This window comes from Tachypleus tridentatus, chromosome 4 (genome assembly GCF_004210375.1).
Source record: "Tachypleus tridentatus isolate NWPU-2018 chromosome 4, ASM421037v1, whole genome shotgun sequence".
NCBI classification, from domain to species: domain Eukaryota; kingdom Metazoa; phylum Arthropoda; class Merostomata; order Xiphosura; family Limulidae; genus Tachypleus; species Tachypleus tridentatus.
The window spans coordinates 2,237,446-2,258,277 of record NC_134828.1 but is presented as its reverse complement, the minus strand read 5'-3'; the positions used below and the strand labels follow the sequence as shown (position 1 = coordinate 2,258,277).

The 20,832-nt window shown below is 31.3% G+C and overlaps 1 protein-coding gene across 1 annotated transcript in view; it reads right to left on the bottom strand.

Annotated features, from left to right (window-relative positions):
• Nucleotides 1-582: 582 nt before the first annotated feature.
• LOC143248440 (uncharacterized) overlaps nt 583-20,832 on the bottom strand; it is a 29,710-nt gene continuing 9,460 nt past the window's right edge. The window contains exons 3-4 of the mRNA XM_076496796.1: nt 11,496-11,681; nt 583-1,973 (exon numbers count right to left, since the gene is read on the bottom strand). Of these exons, the coding sequence (XP_076352911.1) occupies nt 1,653-1,973; nt 11,496-11,681 (507 nt within the window). The 3' untranslated portion in view covers nt 583-1,652. The remainder of the gene's footprint in view (nt 1,974-11,495; nt 11,682-20,832) is intronic.

Genomic DNA, 20,832 nt, shown 5'->3' with positions numbered 1-20,832 from the left:
GCTATTATTAACAGACATTAGTTATTATTAACAGACATTTGTTATTATTAACAGACATTTGTTAATATTAACAGACATTAGTTATTATTAACAAACATTAGTTATTATTAACAGACATTTGTTAATATTAACAGACATTAGCTATTATTAACAGACATTTGTTATTATTAACAGACATTTGTTATTATTAACAAACATTAGTTATTATTAACAGACATTTGTTAATATTAACAGACATTAGCTATTATTAACAGACATTTGTTAATATTAACAGACATTTGTTATTATTAACAAACATTAGTTATTATTAACAGACATTTGTTAATATTAGCAGACATTAGCTAATATTAACAGCCATTTGTTAATATTAACAGACATTAGTTATTATTAACAGACATTTGTTATTATTAACAGACATTAGTTATTATTAACAAACATTAGTTAATATTAACAGACATTAGTTAATATTAACAGACATTAGTTATTATTAACAAACATTAGTTAATATTAACAGATATTAGTTATTATTACCATTTTACTATGTAAAACCCTTTTATTTAAAAAACCAAACAGACAATAAGATATATTATGTAAATACGTGAAATTTATTCTACGTCTTGTAACTTCCCGTTTGAGTTTATTACTAAAATATTTCAGTATCAAACCTATCAATGATGTTTGATATTAGGTTTTATAAAATAATTGGAAGGAACACAAACAATAATGAGATAAGAAAGGCGCACGCTGTTGATACTTTTGACAAACGAACCTTTGGCCCAATAGGTGACAAGTTTTACCTCTGTGAAAACCTCGAGTGCTTGAAGATTTGTTTCACACAGTTTAGAATTTGGTGAGTCCGTCGGTTTAGGAGAAGTTAAATGATACAAACAGATACTGAATTTTATTATGCAGATTGTTATCACAACTCAAGTAGGACAGACCAAGAAGTGAACAGGGAATAAAGTCGGCGTATGGTGGTTTGTTAAATTGTTGTCACCAAGGTAGGATGGTTCATAGGGACGCCATTTACATTGGACAGGGTCAAGCTATTGCCTTCGAAAGGTTCTTTAGGTTGAAAAGCTATAGAAAACGTTGGATAAAAACGTACATAAAAAGACTGGCAGGTAACCATGTTAACAGCGTGCAGATACTGATAAATCGTCTTTTGTCCAGTTTAAATCAACTTAATAGTCGTTAAAAAGAACGTGGAAAGATTCTTCAAAGTAATTCTGTCAGAACTTGAGTGTTGAAAGGTTCACTAGATAACCAAGGAGTTTTTTTTAAGTACTAATATTATAAACTGTGATTAAAGAAACTTACTTTCTTCCAGTAGATAGTTCAGTCTAAAAATAGTCATGCTTATTGCATGTGACGATTCAAAAATGTAGACAGTTAAAAAATAGGGAAGTAGCGCTTTTCAACATTTGTAACTTGTACTTGATCAAGGAATAAACATTTCGGGCCTCGTTTCTTGTGTTCGATTGAAAATAGTGTAGAAAATAGTCCTAAAAACAACTTCCCAGTTAAGAAGGCACAACTGAATATCTTAGGAAAAGGTGATGATTTGTTTTACACTTCTTAAGGCCTTAAGAATAACAACAGAGAAGCAGTTAAAACTACATAAAAGTTCGCATGCATCACAGATGGGGTTTTCAAGACACGTAATGAGACAAGTAAAAAGTGAGGGATTTAAACTCTTGGTCTGTCAGTGGTGCCCAGCGACAGTTTAACATTTGAGAAATTTCAGTTGCCGTTCTTTCGTAGGACTGGGAGGCGTGTCGAAGCCATAGATAAAAATCAGTTGACCACTCGGGATTTTTGGGCCAATCACAGCGTTTGATAATGGCGTTTCGCCGGACTAGTATCCTCCGTAGACTACGACCATAAAAGGCGATTAGAAGTAAGGTAGAAGTTGAAATCCTTTCTCGGATGATCAACGTATGTAATCGTGGACAGGAGCGGCTCAGCAGAACCTGATGAAAACAAAAGAAGTTATCACAATGGTAGAGACAAAGAAGTATTCACAATGGTAGAGACAAAGAAGTTATCACAATGGTACAGACAAAGAAGTTATCACAATGGTAGAGACCAGTTACGCGAGAAAGCTGATATGTTAACAACATACCAAAATCTCTGGTGTTGTCGATAGTGGAAAGAACAAAACCAACAGAAACAAAAAGAGTTTCGATATATCTTTATAATACATTGTATACTACGATATCTTTATAATAGATGTATACTATGATGACCGAAGAAGGTCGAAACGTTGTTCGCTTTTCTATGTAAAAGTGTTTTCTCAGCCCAAACGAGCCGTTTTTGCATATATATTTTCTCAACAAGTGGGTTTCTCGTTATCACTGATTATACTATGATATATCTTTATAATAGATGTATCCTATGATATATCTTTATAATAGATGTATCCTATGATATATCTTAATAATAGATATATACTATGATATATCTTAATAGATGTATCCTATGATATATCTTTATAATAGATACATACTATGATATATCTTTATAATACATTGTATACTACGATATCTTTATAATAGATGCATACTATGATATATCTTTATAATAGATGTATACTATGATATATCTTTATAATAGATGTATCCTATGATATATCTTTATAATAGATGTATACTATGATATATCTTTATAATAGATATATACTATGATATATCTTTGTAATAGATGTATCCTATGATATATCTTTATAATAGATGTATACCATGATATATCTTTGTAATAGATGCATACTATGATATATCTTAATAATAGATGTATACTATGATATATCTTAATAGATGTATCCTATGATATATCTTTATAATATATGTATCCTATGATATATCTTTATAATAGATACATACTATGATATATCTTTATAATACATTGTATACTACGATATCTTTATAATAGATGTATACTATGATATATCTTTATAATAGATGTATCCTATCATATATCTTTATAATAGATGTATCCTATGATATATCTTTATAATACATGTATCCTATGATATATCTTTCTAACAGATGTATACTATGATATATCTTTGTAATAGATTTATACTATGATATATCTTTATAATACATGTATCCTATGATATATCTTTATAACAGATGTATACTATGATATATCTTTGTAATAGATTTATACTATGATACATCTTTATAATAGATGTATACTATGATATATCTTTATAACAGATGTATCCTATGATATATCTTTATAATAGATATATACTATGATATATCTTTGTAATAGATGTATCCTATGATATATCTTTATAATAGATGTATACCGTGATATATCTTTGTAATAGATGCATACTATGATATATCTTAATAATAGATGTATACTATGATATATCTTAATAGATGTATCCTATGATATATCTTTATAATATATGTATCCTATGATATATCTTTATAATAGATACATACTATGATATATCTTTATAATACATTGTATACTACGATATCTTTATAATAGATGTATACTATGATATATCTTTATAATAGATGTATCCTATCATATATCTTTATAATAGATGTATCCTATGATATATCTTTATAATACATGTATCCTATGATATATCTTTCTAACAGATGTATACTATGATATATCTTTGTAATAGATTTATACTATGATATATCTTTATAATACATGTATCCTATGATATATCTTTATAACAGATGTATACTATGATATATCTTTGTAATAGATTTATACTATGATACATCTTTATAATAGATGTATACTATGATATATCTTTATAACAGATGTATCCTATGATATATCTTTATAATAGATATATACTATGATATATCTTTGTAATAGATGTATCCTATGATATATCTTTATAATAGATGTATACCGTGATATATCTTTGTAATAGATGCATACTATGATATATCTTAATAATAGATGTATACTATGATATATCTTAATAGATGTATCCTATGATATATCTTTATAATAGATACATACTATGATATATCTTTATAATACATTGTATACTACAATATCTTTATAATAGATGTATACTATGATATATCTTTATAATAGATGTATCCTATCATATATCTTTATAATAGATGTATCCTATGATATATCTTTATAATACATGTATCCTATGATATATCTTTCTAACAGATGTATACTATGATATATCTTTGTAATAGATTTATACTATGATATATCTTTATAATACATGTATCCTATGATATATCTTTATAACAGATGTATACTATGATATATCTTTGTAATAGATTTATACTATGATATATCTTTATAATAGATGTATACTATGATATATCTTTATAACAGATGTATCCTATGATATATCTTTATAACAGATGTATCCTTTGATATATCTTTATAACAGATGTTTTCTATGATATATCTTTGTAATAGATGTATCCTATGATATATCTTTATAATAGATGTATACTATGATATATCTTTATAATAGATGTATCCTATGATATTATTTCAAAGTATTACTACAAAGTAGCTGAGTGAGATGTTATTTCAAAGTGTTAATACAAAGTAGCTGAGTGAGATATTATTTCAAGTGTTAATACAAAGTAGCTGAGTGGGATATTATTTCAGTGTTAATACAATGAAGCTGAGTGAGATATTATTTCAGTGTTAATACAAAATAGCTGAGTGGGATATTATTTCAAAGTGTCAATACAAAGAAGCTGAGTGAGATATTATTTCAGTGTTAATACAAAGTAGCTGAGTGAGATATTATTTCAAAGTGTCAATACAAAGAAGCTGAGTGAGATATTATTTCAAAGTGTTAATACAAAGTAGCTGAGTGGGATATTATTTCAAAGTGTTAATACAAAGTGAGATATTATTTCAAAGTGTTAATACAAAGTAGCTGAGTGGGATATTATTTCTGTGTTAATACAAAGTCGCTGAATGAGATATTAATTCAAAGTGTTAATACAAAGTGAGATATTATTTCAAAGTGTTAATACAAAGTAGCTGAGTGGGATATTATTTCAGTGTTAATACAAAGTAGCTGAATGAGATATTATTTCAGTGTTAATACAAAGAAGCTGAGTGGGATATTATTTCAGTGTTAATACAAAGAAGCTGAGTGAGATATTATTTCAGTGTTAATACAAAGAAGCTGAGTGAGATATTATTTCAGTGTTAATACAATGAAGCTGAGTGAGATATTATTTCAGTGTTAATCCAAAGAAGCTCAATGAGATATTATTTCAGTGTTAATACAAAGTAGCTGAGTGGGATATTATTTCAGTGTTAATACAAAGTAGCTGAATGAGATATTATTTCAAAGTGTTAATACAAAGTAGCTGAGTGGGATATTATTTCAGTGTTAATACAAAGTAGCTGAATGAGATATTATTTCAGTGTTAATACAAAGAAGCTGAGTGGGATATTATTTCAGTGTTAATACAAAGAAGCTGAGTGAGATATTATTTCAGTGTTAATACAAAGAAGCTGAGTGAGATATTATTTCAGTGTTAATACAAAGAAGCTGAGTGAGATATTATTTCAGTGTTAATACAATGAAGCTGAGTGAGATATTATTTCAGTGTTAATCCAAAGAGGCTGAATGAGATATTATTTCAGTGTTAATACAAAGAAGCTGAATGAGATATTATTTCAGTGTTAATACAATGAAGCTGAGTGAGATATTATTTCAAAGTGTCAATACAAAGAAGCTGAGTGAGATATTATTTCAAAGTGTTAATACAAAGTAGCTGAGTGGGATATTATTTCAAAGTGTTAATACAAAGTAGCTGAGTGAGATATTTTTTCAAAGTGTTAATACAAAGTAGCTGAGTGGGATATTATTTCAAAGTGTCAATACAAAGAAGCTGAGTGAGATATTATTTCAGTGTTAATACAAAGTAGCTGAGTGAGATATTATTTCAGTGTTAATCCAAAGAAGCTGAATGAGATATTATTTCAGTGTTAATACAAAGAAGCTGAATGAGATATTATTTCAGTGTTAATACAAAGTAGCTGAGTGAGATATTATTTCAAAGTGTTAATACAAAGTGAGATATTATTTCAAAGTGTTAATACAAAGTAGCTGAGTGGGATATTATTTCAGTGTTAATACAAAGTGAGATATTATTTCAAAGTGTTAATACAAAGTAGCTGAGTGGGATATTATTTCAGTGTTAATACAAAGTGAGATATTATTTCAGTGTTAATACAAAGTAGCTGAGTGAGATATTATTTCAGTGTTAATTCAATGAAGCTGAGTGAGATATTATTTCAGTGTCAATACAAAGAAGCTGAGTGAGATATTATTTCAAAGTGTTAATACAAAGTAGCTGAGTGGGATATTATTTCAGTATTAATACAAAGAAGCTGAGTGAGATATTATTTCAGTGTTAATACAATGAAGCTGAGTGAGATATTATTTCAAAGTGTCAATACAAAGAAGCTGAGTGAGATATTATTTCAAAGTGTTAATACAAAGTAGCTGAGTGGGATATTATTTCAGTGTTAATACAAAGTGAGATATTATTTCAAAGTGTTAATACAAAGTAGCTGAGTGGGATATTATTTCAGTGTTAATACAAAGTGAGATATTATTTCAGTGTTAATACAAAGTAGCTGAGTGAGATATTATTTCAGTGTTAATTCAATGAAGCTGAGTGAGATATTATTTCAGTGTCAATACAAAGAAGCTGAGTGAGATATTATTTCAAAGTGTTAATACAAAGTAGCTGAGTGGGATATTATTTCAGTATTAATACAAAGATGCTGAGTGAGATATTATTTCAAAGTGTTAATACAAAGTAGCTGAGTGAAATATTATTTCAAAGTGTTAATACAAAGTAGCTGAGTGAGATATTATTTCAGTGTTAATACAAGGAAGCTGAGTGAGATATTATTTCAGTGTTAATACAATGTAGCTGAGTGAGATATTATTTCAAAGTGTTAATACAAAGTGAGATATTATTTCAAAGTGTTAATACAAAGTAGCTGAGTGAGATATTATTTCAGTGTTAATACAAAGAAGCTGAGTGAGATATTATGTCAGTGTTAATACAAAGTAGCTGAGTGAGATATTATTTCAAAGTATTAATACAAAGTAGCTGAGTGAGATATTTCAAAGTGTTAATACAAAGTGAGATATTATTTCAAAGTGTCAATACAAAGTGAGATATTATTTCAAAGTGTTATCAAAGTGTTAGTAGGATATTTTCAATCGTTTCCAATCTTTGGTCCATGTCACGTTCACACAGATCATCTCTTTACTAACCAGTTCCAAGAGATGGTTATTCTCAGAATATGTAACGTTTACTAAGTCATCTTTTCACGCAACAACTAATAGTTTTTTGGAACATACCATGTTTATAAAACTCCGCATTTCAGAAATTAACATTTTAAGAATGTTGTTAAAACGAGACACACTTTACCTTCTGCTCATACTTAGAAACATCAGTTATTCATGAACTTGGAATCCTTTAGGCGTTCAATAATTCTGAATTATTTTAAATAATGCTATTAATAAAATGGAATTTATTTGTTGTGTAACTTCGATTTGACACAAAACCCACTGATTTTTATAGGGGAAATCTACGAAACGCCAATTTAACGTACCCACGTTTGGTTCTGGAAAGGATCATGAGACATACAGCTACCCCTGTAGTTTCTAGTTTGATTTATCCAATTCAGAGCTGTAAGATGAATCTGTATATATTTCCTGGTTATGTAGATCATGGTTTCAAAACCTGGGTTCCACAATAAAACAATCTGTAATGGTAGTAATACCAATAAAGAGCCGACGCTGTTCTGTATTTGTCACAATTCTTTTCTGGTCTCAAAGTTATAAAAATGTCAATCGATCGGTTGAGATGTAGGTTTTCTGTTAATTATAAATATAATGAAAATGGACGTTTGGGAAACCATGAGCAAATTATAAAAGAAAGGATGTGACAGGATGGGTCCGAATTGTTATTGAAATACTCTGTAGACGAATAATATTAAAGTGTATCAAACTTTTATCCTACATCAGCTGTATGATGTTATGGAGACTATTCTATGTCAAATAATTCTAGTTCTCGAAGAGCAAGTAATTATATTAAAGAATGACTAATGACTAGAGAACAAGATGTCGCATCTTTCATCCTTAGAGATATTGAGGTTAGTTTAATATACTTTTTTATAATATTAAGAACTTCAAACTTACATAATAATAGATTTAATATGTAACCTGATGTCATATTTGAATTTCACCTTTAATAATAATCATACATATAATGCGTTTCTCTTATATGTACGATGGGGTTCCATGGCAAATAAATTTTCGAATAAGGGTTTCATACAAGCATAAAGGTTAACAACCTCTGACGTAGATAATAATAATAATAAAGGTTAAGTTATTCAATAAATAGGGTTTCTTATACTGCTTCAACATATTTCTTGTTGGCCAGCTACGACTTCATTAAAAAGATAATCACAGAGCAGAATCACCTCTCGAAATGCACTTCCTTTAATAGATCTGATGGCCCCAGCATTCAAGATTAGCGGATTGCTCAAAGAGGACATTTGTACTCTATTGCATTCTCGAAACCAATTGTTTCAAAACTTTTATATTGTGAGCCCCCATTAAGTTACCCTAACCTAAGTTAACTTCCTCACAACCTTCAGTGATATTAATGTGCATAATGTTCACTCTTATGCATAAGTTAATAATCCTCACGCAAAGCAACACGTTCTACACCTGTGATGTCATCTTGAAGGACCACAACAGCTAGTAACCTTGGTTCAAGTCAAAACTGTACACACAGTGACATTGGAAAAATATAAAAACCAAAATAATATCTCTAATGTTAGCCCAAAAGATTAGGCCTAACGATATACTCAATTTGAAAAAGCGCTAGCCGTTCATAACTTAAAAGTGAAAGACTAGAGGAAAAGTAACTAGTAAATCATCACCCACCGCCAATTCTTGGGCTACTCTTTTGCCACCGAATAGTTGGATTGACCGTCACATTGTAATGTCCCTACGGCCGGAAGCGCGAGAATATTTGGTGGAATTAGAACCTGTGATCTTCAGGGTTAATTGTCCTAATCATCGAGCCTTGCCAGGCCTAACTTAGGACTTCCAACGAAGATGGAACCACTTCAGAGTTAATTGTCCTAATCATCGAGCCTTGCCAGGCCTAACTTGGGACTTCCAACGAAGATTGAACCACTTCAGAGTTAATTGTACTAATCATCGAGCCTTGCCAGGCCTAACTTGGGACTTCCAACGAAGATGGAACCACTTCAAAGTTAATTGTCTCAATCATCGAGCCTTGCCAGGCCTAACTTGGGACTTCCAACGAAGATGGAACCACAAACAATTCACAGCTATCACTACATTTCTCTTGTTGTTAGACAACAGTGTTTATTGCTGTTGAATTACTTACAAATAATTATTGTTTTTAATCCATGTACAATCTTTGAGTTTCAGTTAATGTTAGATAATTCTAATGGTTATGCATTGTTTCTAGTTTTAATTGTTACTGTTTAAGAACAGATTGTGAAACTTTTTGTCAATATGTTTTCATTGTGCTGCTTGGCATCCAGTTTTTATTCAATAATTTATTTATTTAGTTTAAGTTTTAAATGGCGAATCTTTTCTTTTTGCGACACGTAAAAGGTTTATTTCACAATTAGTTATTGTAAACATGATAATTTTACAAAACTTCGTACTCTAGAAGGAATGTGAACTAACTATTAGCGATTTCACCAATTTATTATAACGGTCAAACGTCATAAGCCAACGGTTTAATATTTTTCAATGGTACAAACTTCTATTTGTAATAAAAGCAATTCCAACTTGTTCTTCTGCTTACTTTGTTCTTTTTTTCAAAAGTTGAAGTTAAACAAGACCTCGTGTCACTGTAGGGGTTATCTGTTACAAACAGTTTATTAGAATATTTTAAAAAATCCTAATATAATCCGTGGCCTAGGCCTTTAAGATCTGCTAAACGTTTAAAAAGGCGCAATCATGTCGATTTTAACATCTTCACTATCAGCAATAAGTTGAATTAGGATTTCAACAGGTGTTGTTAAACCCTTAATGTTTACAGGTGTTTACGGATCCATGAATTCGTTTGTTACAAGATCCCAGTTAATAAATGAGTTTTAGAGAAATCAGAAACAACAAAACCGAGAAGTCTGAGGGCTTCTAACGCATAAACGTGGGTTTCAATACTTGTATTAGACATTGTGTAGCTTTGTATTTGAAGACACGGCTCATTGTGTAGCTTTGTATTTAAGAAGTACATAAACAGCCCGGTAGAGCAGATGGTTAAGGCATTCGACTCATAATCCGAAAGTCGTAGGTTCGAATCCTCATCACACCAAACATGCTCGCCCTTTCAGCCGTGGGGGCGTTATAATGTGATGGTCAATCCCACTATTCGTTGGTAAAAGAGAAGCCCAAGAGTTGGCAGTTGGTGGTGATGACTAGTTGCCTTCCCTCTAGTCTTACACTGTTAAATTAGGGACGGCTAGCGCAGATAGCCCTCGAGTAGCTTTGTGCGAACTTCAAAAACAAACAAACAAAACTATTGAAATAGATAAAAATATAAAATGTTTGTTTATTTTTTGAATTTTGCTCAAAGCTACTCGTGGGTTATTTGCGCTAGCCGTCCCTAATTTAGCAGTGTAAGACTAGAGGGAAGGCAGCTAGTCATCATCACCCACCGCTAACTCTTGGGCTACTCTTTTAGCAACGAATAATGGGATTGACCGTCACATTATAATGCCCTCAAGGCTGAAAAGGCGAATATGTTTGGTGCGATAGGGATTCGAACTCGCGACTCTCAGATTACGAGCCAAACGCCGTAACCCACCTAGCCATGCCGAGCCTAGTATAAATCTAAACAATATAATGCAACGGTGTTAGAAGGAGTTGATGATTTACAGATTAAATCAAAATTGCTTATATTTACGCCTTAGAACATCATATTTACATCATAAAACACTATATTTACACCTTATAACACCATATTTTTACCTTAGAACGCCATATTTGCATCTTAGAACACCATATTTACACCTTAGAACACCATATTTTCACCTTAGAACACCATATTTTCACCTTACAACACCATATTTGCATCTTATATTTACATCTTAGAACACCATATTTTTACCTTAGAACGCCATATTTGCATCTTAGAACACCATATTTACACCTTAGAACACCATATTTTCACCTTAGAACGCCATATTTGCATCTTAGAACACCATATTTACACCTTAGAACACCATATTTTCACCTTACAACACCATATTTGCATCTTATATTTACATCTTAGAACACCATATTTACACCTTAGAACACCATTCTCTAAAACAGCAGAAGAAGTGTTTTGATAACGTCTTTATCGAGAGAATTTATCATCTAAAAAGGAAAACAAACAGCACGTGATATTTATTGCTAGAAACGTGTAGTTTTTTTTTCTCTTAACACTTACTAAAGCAGAATCAGCTCTGTCCATAAATGACTTTTGCATATAAAAACGTGGCAGTTCTGTGAATCCATACGCTTCCAATTCCTTGGGGTATAGTGTTGCAGCCATTAAAGCTGACTCTGGCGCCACCTGGTTATACGGTGTATTGTACACGATGGATATTACAGGAGCTCCTTCCTGCCAGACAACCTGGATGGTTAAACTTAAAATTACGGTTTGTATAAGGAAAGAAAGAAACATTATATTAAAAAAAAACATAAAAATAAAAAATGTTAAACGTAAAAAAGGTTCATACAGTAGAATAGAAATATTAAATATTCATATGTGTTGGTAAAATTAAATAATTACTTATGAAACCAAATAAGTAAGCACAACCTTGAGATAGGACTGTTAAAAACAGCAAATCACAACCTCTGATTAATTATATTATAACATTAAAATTTTAAGCCATAAACAAAACACATTAAAACTAAACAAAATACGCTGCATATTTAAAAAAAAGATCGTAGGACACAAGCTACAATATGGGATTATAAAATGAATCCAAGATTTTGGAGGTGACTGAAAATGTAGGACCCACATTGCGGTAGGGATACACCTTCTATCAGTCTTAACCTTCAATTCAGTTGTTTTATATAAGAATATTAGAAATTAGTAGAGTGAGATGTGGGTGCTCAAGCCCACAACGTCCCAAGTCTATATCACCCTTCACTGTCTGCAGACAGTTGTGGGAAGGTGACTGCTCTCCCAAGTTAAAATAAAAAACATACAATACACGAAACATAACATTATTATATTTCATACTCTTTTACAGTTTTCCAGTGGTCAGCGGTAAGTTTTCGGACTTATAATCCCTGTGATGGACAACGTACAGACGGCTACTTCTATAGCTTTGCCCAAAACCAAAACATTTTTCTATCCAATGTCAAATTGTCTCTGCATAGAAGTTTCTTTAAATGTATAAAACTTAAAACCGTTTTGATTCAATGTTATTTAAAATACGAATATGTTCTGTTTTTTTGTCATCAGTTTTTGTGGCAGAAAAATAAATAAAAAACTAAAGGTGAGTAAAGACATTATTTTAACTATTCTAATTTAATCTGACTAGTAGCGCCATAACAAAATTACGGGGATTTAGAATTAAAGGGACCCATGAAGTTATGCTCTTAACCCTAAAAATGTGTGCATTAATTTCAACACGATCTGTGAGCACTTTTTCATATGTTGAGTACACACCTGTGTATTAAATTTCAAAATTTAAGTATAATTAATATTTCTAGCTCTACATTAAGAGTTATTAACAGTTTACAGTAATTTAAAAATATTTTAGAGTTGGTATTTCGTTATTTCTCAATACCATTTTTCAGAGTCGAAAGATGTCGCTACTTATTATTCTTGAGCAAATCCGAGGATTCTCATCTCTAAGACATCGCACTTACTAATTTTTAAAATTTCTGCACATCTCAAAATAGATTTATATTTGCTAAGAAACTGTCATCTCTTGTTTCTGAAGCGAGTTGTAAAAAAAGAAAAACTAAGAATATGGGTTTGAGTCTCTATGAACTCAAACTGAGATGTTTTAAAGAAATAACTCCCACGTAAAATTTATAAAACACCAATACTTATTAAATCAAATACAATACACAAACAATACTAAAGCAAGTGTTTGTAATGTGAAGCCGATGAGAGACAGAAAGGGAAAAGAAAACATTATTGGTTTTTTCTCTCTCTTCAGTTAAGTGTGAGCTTCCATTCCCTTATATACGATAAGTAAAATGATAACTAAAACGTTAAACTAGAGGTTTAACTCTACTCTGCAAAAAGTTAAAGTGTAACTTCTAAATCTAAGCCTAACAACAGTTAAAACAATCTGTAATATATAAAATAATATCAAAATAAAACAATGTTAACAGGAGAGATCCTAGTTTTAACTACTAAACTACAACAGCACAAAGCCGGGAAACTCGTGAACTATTACTACACAATTTGCCATCACAAAAGATAGTTTTCCATTTCTTTAAAATCACCTTTGACTTAATGAATTTGTTCCCAAGTGGAGAAACATTATTACACACGAACTAAGAGGGTAGCAAAGGTTAGTTTTTATCTTAGCGCGTAAGGCGTGCGACTCGTAATCCGAGGGTCGCGGGTTCGAGCCCGCGTCGCGCCAAACATGCTCCCCCTTTCAGCCGTGGGGGCGTTATAATGTGACGGTCAATCCCACTATTCGTTGGTAAAAGAGTAGCCCAAGAGTTGGCGGTGGGTGGTGATGACTAGCTGCCTTCCCTCTAGTCTTACACTGCTAAATTAGGGACGGCTAGCACAGATAGCCCTCGAGTAGCTTTGTGCGAAATTCCAAAACAAACAAACAAACAGTTATTATCTTCTGCTGTGAAATTACTCAGTGTAATTTTAAGAGCTTATAAGTAAAAATGAAGAATTTTTTATAACAACTAAAACTGGTTTATTTAACCTCACCAGAACTAACACAAATGAATTTTTTTCATACCATTCTCCATACAATAATTTGTAGAAAATTAGCTAAAGATAATACTAGATTAGTTAAATGTGATTAATTATTAGCAATTAGTTTATAACTTAGCAGAAAATAGAACACATGAAAATTAACAACGTGTAAGTTACTAGTTTATTTGTTGAATTTCGCGCAAAGCTACACGAGGGCTATCTGCGCCAGCCGTCCATAATTTAGCAATGTAGGACTAGAGAGAAGGCAACTAGTCATCATCACCCACCACCAATTCTTGGGCTACTCTTTTACCAACGAATAGTGGGATTGACCATAACTTTATAACGCCCCCACAGCTAAAAGGGCGAGCATGTTTGACGCGACGGGGATGCGAACCCGCGACCCTCGGATTACGAGAAGCACGCCTTTACCAACCTGGCCATACCGAGAAATATTACTAGAAATGAATAAGCCTAAAAGTTAGAATATAAAAAGACGTGATAAATAAACAAGATAATACAAACAAAAGCAAAAAAAAAACAAGCGTAAGTAAGTAGAAAATGAATTTATGAAATAACTGTACACAGGTGAGTAAGTTAGTACGGGAAAAAAACACAAGTTAGTCAGTGTGCAAATTAAGAGAGAAAAACGCAGAGAAAGAAACAATTGTTAAATTAGTAAAGAAACATTAAAATAAACAAATGTACAAGTTTATATAGAGAAAGTATGAACAAAAGAGAATCCCCAATATCCACAGTACAATAAATTCTTTTAGGCAGGATTAGGGTAAATTAATTCATGTGACCTTTTGTTTTACTTATTATTTAGCTATACTTTTGTGCGCCAGCAACACCTGGCGTTCCGAGCGCGTATACCTGATTCAGTTTTATTATTCATAAGGGTCTCTACAGGTTTACTCTCAAATTGCAATTATTTTAGGCAGTATTGGAATAAATTAATCTATGAGACCTCTGGCGTGGTCAAATATATCAGTCAAAACGTTTTAACTTTCCGAATCAGAAATAATAATCAAGTCACAAATCGGTCAAGATGTGACGAGGCGAAAAGCTAGAATTTGTACTCGATAAAATTGGAGTCGTTCTATGAGCTAGGAAGGATATAAATAAATGTTCAAGTTAGATGAGAAATAAACAATCACACTACGAAGTCGAGACAAACATCAGAAATAAATAAGTGTACAAGTTTGTAAAGCAAACAGCTGAGAAACAAATAAATAAATACACAAGTAACTAGAAAAAACTTAAAAATAAATGACTAATATAATATAATATAACTGAGACAAAAGAAATAGATATATTAGCAAATAAAGACACTTAGAGTTTAGATGGAAAAATGTGAAAATAATGATTTAATTAAAAAGTAATTACGCATTCTGGTTGTACAACTGTCAAAAACAAAAATAACTTTAATAGTTTTTCAGTTTACGAACGCAACTCATATTAAATATTTCAGTTCTTGGACTTCTGTCCCGTGAAAAACAAAAATTTCCTATAATTTAACATCCATTTCTGTTTTAATTTTCTATAAAATATAACAATACTGCCTGTTGTACCTCTATGTAACAACTTGTATATATAATATAAAACTACTGTCTGTTGTACCTCTGTGTAACTACTTGTATATATAAATATAACAATACTGTCTGTTGTATCTCTATGTAACTACTTCTATATATAAATATAACAATACTGTCTGTTGTATCTCTATGTAACTACTTCTATATATAAATATAACAATACTGTCTGTTGTCTCTCTATGTAACAACTTCTATATATAAATATAACCGTACTGACTGTTGTCTCTATGTATCTACTTGAATATATAAATATAACAGTACTGTTTGTTGTATCTCTATGTAACTACTTGTATATATAAATATAACCGTACTGACTGTTGTCTCTCTATGTATCTACTTGAATATATAAATATAACAGTACTGTTTGTTGTATCTCTAGGTAACTACATGTATATATAAATATAATAGTACTGTCTGTTGTCTGTCCATGTACCTACTTCACAGGATGTGGATGGACCTTCACCCAAATTTGTATGGAAGTTTATTGGGTCTGTGAGGTGGTATATACAAATTTCCAATTTTACATATTGAGGTCTTTAGGGTCGTTTTTGTGCTTTTTACCGCTGCTTTGCCCCCTGTAAATGGACCTTAACCAAATTTGGCATAGCGGTTCATTGAATTCATTTGAAAGAGTGTGTGTGTGTGTTTTATAGCAAAGCCACATCGAGCTATCTGGTGAGCCCACCGAGGGGAATCGAGCTCTTGATTTTAGCGTTGTAAATCCGCAGACATATCGCTGTACTAGCGTGTGGCGAATTCATTGGAAGATAAATGCAAATTTGAGGTTTCACAATTTGTTTGTTTAATAATGAGATTTTTTTATAATTAGATATAAGAGAAGAGAGAGATTTATTGTTATAACTGTACTTTGTAGTTACTGAACATCCAAGTTTCATTAAAATAGCATGTTAAATTTATAATAAATATCAGGTTGTTGTTTGCTTTACTTAATAAAAACTATACACTGGACAATGTGTATCCTGTCAATTGTGGGAAATTAAATGCGCTTTTTAGTATTGCAAGTCTGTAATCTTACTGTTTTCCTCCGTGGTATAGCACGACTTTACGTATATAATGGATTAACGTAAAGGGTAAAATCATTCAAGATGAAAAAATAAATACAGTAATTATATTATTTACTGTTTATTTATTATCCAGAAACATAATAGAATAAACAAGTTACGTCTGAAAAAAAGGTCAGTACGTTATTTAAGCCTAGATGTAAGAAAAACCTTCATACAGTTTAATGGTATTCATATGAAGACACTTTCTACTCATCAGTCGTTCAATTACATTGACATGAAAGCAGTGTGGGAGCCATTCAATAATTTTAAAGACAGCTTAGCAACCAAACAATGATATTAATAAAAGGGCACAATCCAGGAAAGTGCATTAATTTAAAATAAAATATGTTATTATCTTTCACATAGTGCAGAGATATAAAAGATTTTTAAACTATCAACCAAATAATTACATTGGGATAATGACACCAACACTGTTAACCTATCAAATAAACAATGATATTAACAGAGATTCAGTTAACAGTGCAGTTATTTTAACAGGCCTTGACCTTCCAACAGTGCAGCGATATTATGTTGGTTGATTATTTCGTACATGAAATCTTGGCTAAGTTTCTATACCCAGTTTCTTGGCACTAACCTTTTACACATTACTTTTAATAGCCCTAGACACTTGTAAACTGCGTTAGTCACTCCTTGCAAGGATTACTAGCAATGCCCGGTTATTAACAGCAGAATAATAAACAAAGTAAAATAATAATTTTAATTTATTGAACCTATCTACACTTATAATGTTAGATGTTCAAAAAATGCTGAATTATATTTGTATATATATTTTCCTGCAGGGTCCAGGCTGTGGATCAATATTAATTGATGTTTTAATATTATCCAACGTATGGGTTAGTATTATTTGGTGGTATAATGTTATTCAACTCTTGTCAAAAGCGTACGTTTTGGTTGGTAGTAAAGTATATATTTTTATACGGCATTTTGTTGTTGGGCTAAGGATTCTTCTATGGTAAGTATCCGTGACTTGTTGGTGTAAATTTGAAAAAAAATAGCATTCACTAAAAATAATTTATTCAAAATAAGTTAAATTTATGTACAGCAAATTATTTACACTGTAGATGATCATAGGCATATCATAAACACTAGATAGTTCTCTTCTTGCAAAAAGTCAGTTTAAGCCTATTCAGTTGCTTCAGAATTTCAGTTAACAAGCCGTACTATTTATCTCTAATAGTAACACCAAACTATTCGAGAATAGTTCACTAACGTTTCATCGAATTATGCTTCTAAAATCGTCTGCTCTTTTTCTGTATATACGCCTACTTCAATAAACACCCGCTTTTCGTATATTAGGCCTACTTCAATAAACACCCGCTTTTCGTATATTAGGCCTACTTCAATAACCACCCGCTTTTCGTATATTAGGCCTACTTCAATAACCACCCGCTTTTCGTATATTAGGCCTACTTCAATAAACGCCTGCTTTTCGTATATTAGGTCTACTTCAATAAACGCGCTTCTCGCATATTAGGCCTACTTCCATTAAATGTATACTCTTTTGTCAAAGGCCACAGAGACAGGTTCAGTTATTTTAGAACTCTCTGTAACGAAATAATTTTTTTTATTTTCTAATACAATTTCGTTAATCTCATTCTGATGTTTACCAACCGTTAGGTCAGTATTAATTTTTAGTCTTCCTTCTCTGTCCAAGCCACTCTTTTATGTGATTTTTTCCCTCATCTTCTCTGTCTTTGTCAGTCTGTCTACTTTTCCTGCTCATCTCACACTATTTATATGCTAATTACTTAATCATCCGCTAGCTATATCTTAGACATCAATAAATTTCATGTGACGTTTGACAATCTCATCATCAATGAGTTACAAACACAATGTACGACTCTCACGTTACGTAACTACACTTGTCATTACATTACTTTAAAATAGCCCGATGTGACCTTGCTATAAGAACACACACACACATACTTTAAAATAGTTGCTACTAATTCTCTTGTTATGCTTAAAACTAAACAATCATAAAATGTTCATTCACAAAATAAATAAATTAATAATATTTACACTAAATAGTCTTTTATATCACGATAAAACCCCTAGATCAGTGTAAACTGGTGTTCTATCGTTATTCAACCCCATGGATTAGCATTAACTGGTGTTTTAATGTTACCATACAAATCTGCCGAATTAATTTTAATTCTAAATAACAATAACCCCATAAAAATTATGTTTAATTAATTATATATTATATATAGTATGTAGAAAATATTTATTACTGTTTTCACTGTGGAGTTCTTGTTTTTTAATCACCATGCCAAAGTTATAAACTGGTGGACCTCAAACTTTTAATTGACATCAAGATAGGCTCAGACTAAATGAGTTTGGGAACTACTGAACCATTGTGTGTTTGATAGTTTAATTTGAATTTCGCGCAAAGCTACACGAGGAATATCCGCACTAGCCGTCCCTAATATAGCAGTGTAAGACTATAGGAAAGGCAGCTAGTCATCACCACCTACTTTCAATTCTTGGGCTATTTTTTTTTACCAACGAACAGCGGGACTGACTGCGACATAAATAATGTCCCCACAGCTGAAAGGGCGACCCTGAGATTACGAGTCGAGGGTCTTAACCATAAGGTTTTGTACAAACTATTTACTATTTTTTGGAACTCGGTTATAACTAGTACAAACTTTTACAGTACACATTCTACAGTTACATGTAATTTTATTGGACAGTTTGTTAATTTTTTCCCGTTGTCACCTATTCATTCGTTTAACCAATAAGAATTATAGAATATATTTAAATAACTGACAACTCACAACAACCCAAAACGATGAAATGTTGGTTGTTTTCTAATCAACCTGATATGTTTTCTTTTGGTGATTCTCTCTAGAAAAAATTATCGTTCACTCAGATACACAAGTTTTAGTTTTTAAGACTTCTAGGAAGATTATTTATATACTGAAACCTGTCGTCCCAGAACCATGTCGAATCCTTAGCTCAAACAATCAACAAATTCTGAACAAAGGCGGTCAAATATATTAAAACTTGTCATCCCAAAACTAACTAACTATGAACAAATACGCGTCTATTCTTACCGAAACAGATAACTCTGACCCCGTCTATTCTTACCGAAACAGATAACTCTGACCCCGTCTATTCTTACCAAAACAGATAACTCTGACCCATAACAAAAGTTATATTAAAACTTATCATCTCAAAAGTAAGTTGATTCCTTACATCGAAATGGCAGGTTTGACAAGACGAGCAAAGTTATATTCTGTGACAATATGTGAATTATCTCACAATATCTTCACGGTTCATTCAGTTCAGTGTTTTGTTTCCTACGTATTGTCCTGGTGTTTCGTCTGTGTAACACTGCTTGTAATGGTCCTACATCTAATATAATGTTCTTTTTTTCTTATCAAAGGATTAAACTATTTAACCAGTATGTATTATAATAATTTAGTGTAAGCCAAATTTAATGTGTTTTTTATTGTTGTTGTTTTTCTTTCTGCTACATAAGTTATGATCAGAGGTTTAAATAATTTAACCAATGTATATTGTTATATTATAGTGCACGACGCTGTCAATAGATGACACTAGCGACAGTTAAAAAGAAATTCAATTCCTGGTTCGGACATGGCAATGATCCAGTCTTTTTAGTTGAATTTCGTAATTCATGGTTTGGGAGTTCCACTCAGTTACATAGAACTGTGGTTCCAAAAGTAAAAGTCAAGGTATAAGTAACTTTAGAAATTAAATTTCAAAGTCCTTATTTTTACCTTTTTTTGTTTTTTGGACGAAATTGATTTCAGAATGGCGACAATGAAGATACGTAACAAAACAGACAAAGTACAGATGCTTGTATTTTGTACGATGCGACTTTATAAGTGTTATTATGATCAGTTGCCTAGCGTTTTTTATACAAAAAATATTCACTTTTTAATTTAGAAATTCCCCACAAATGTCTTTTGTTTTGTCTGTTGCTCTCTCTTTTTATCAAGTTAAAATGTCTATCTACTTGTTACTTATTCCCTTCCCTGCTTTTCTTTCGAGTTTTAATGTCATGTTTTAATTGCTAATTTTGAACAGGTTTCGAAAAGAGTGTTTTGAATGTATATACTTTAATATATTTAATGTTTTATACAAATATATTTCACTTATTGTTTCTCCTCTAAGGTTCATAAACACATGTTCGTTTTCATATATAATATGGATTTTACTTCACTT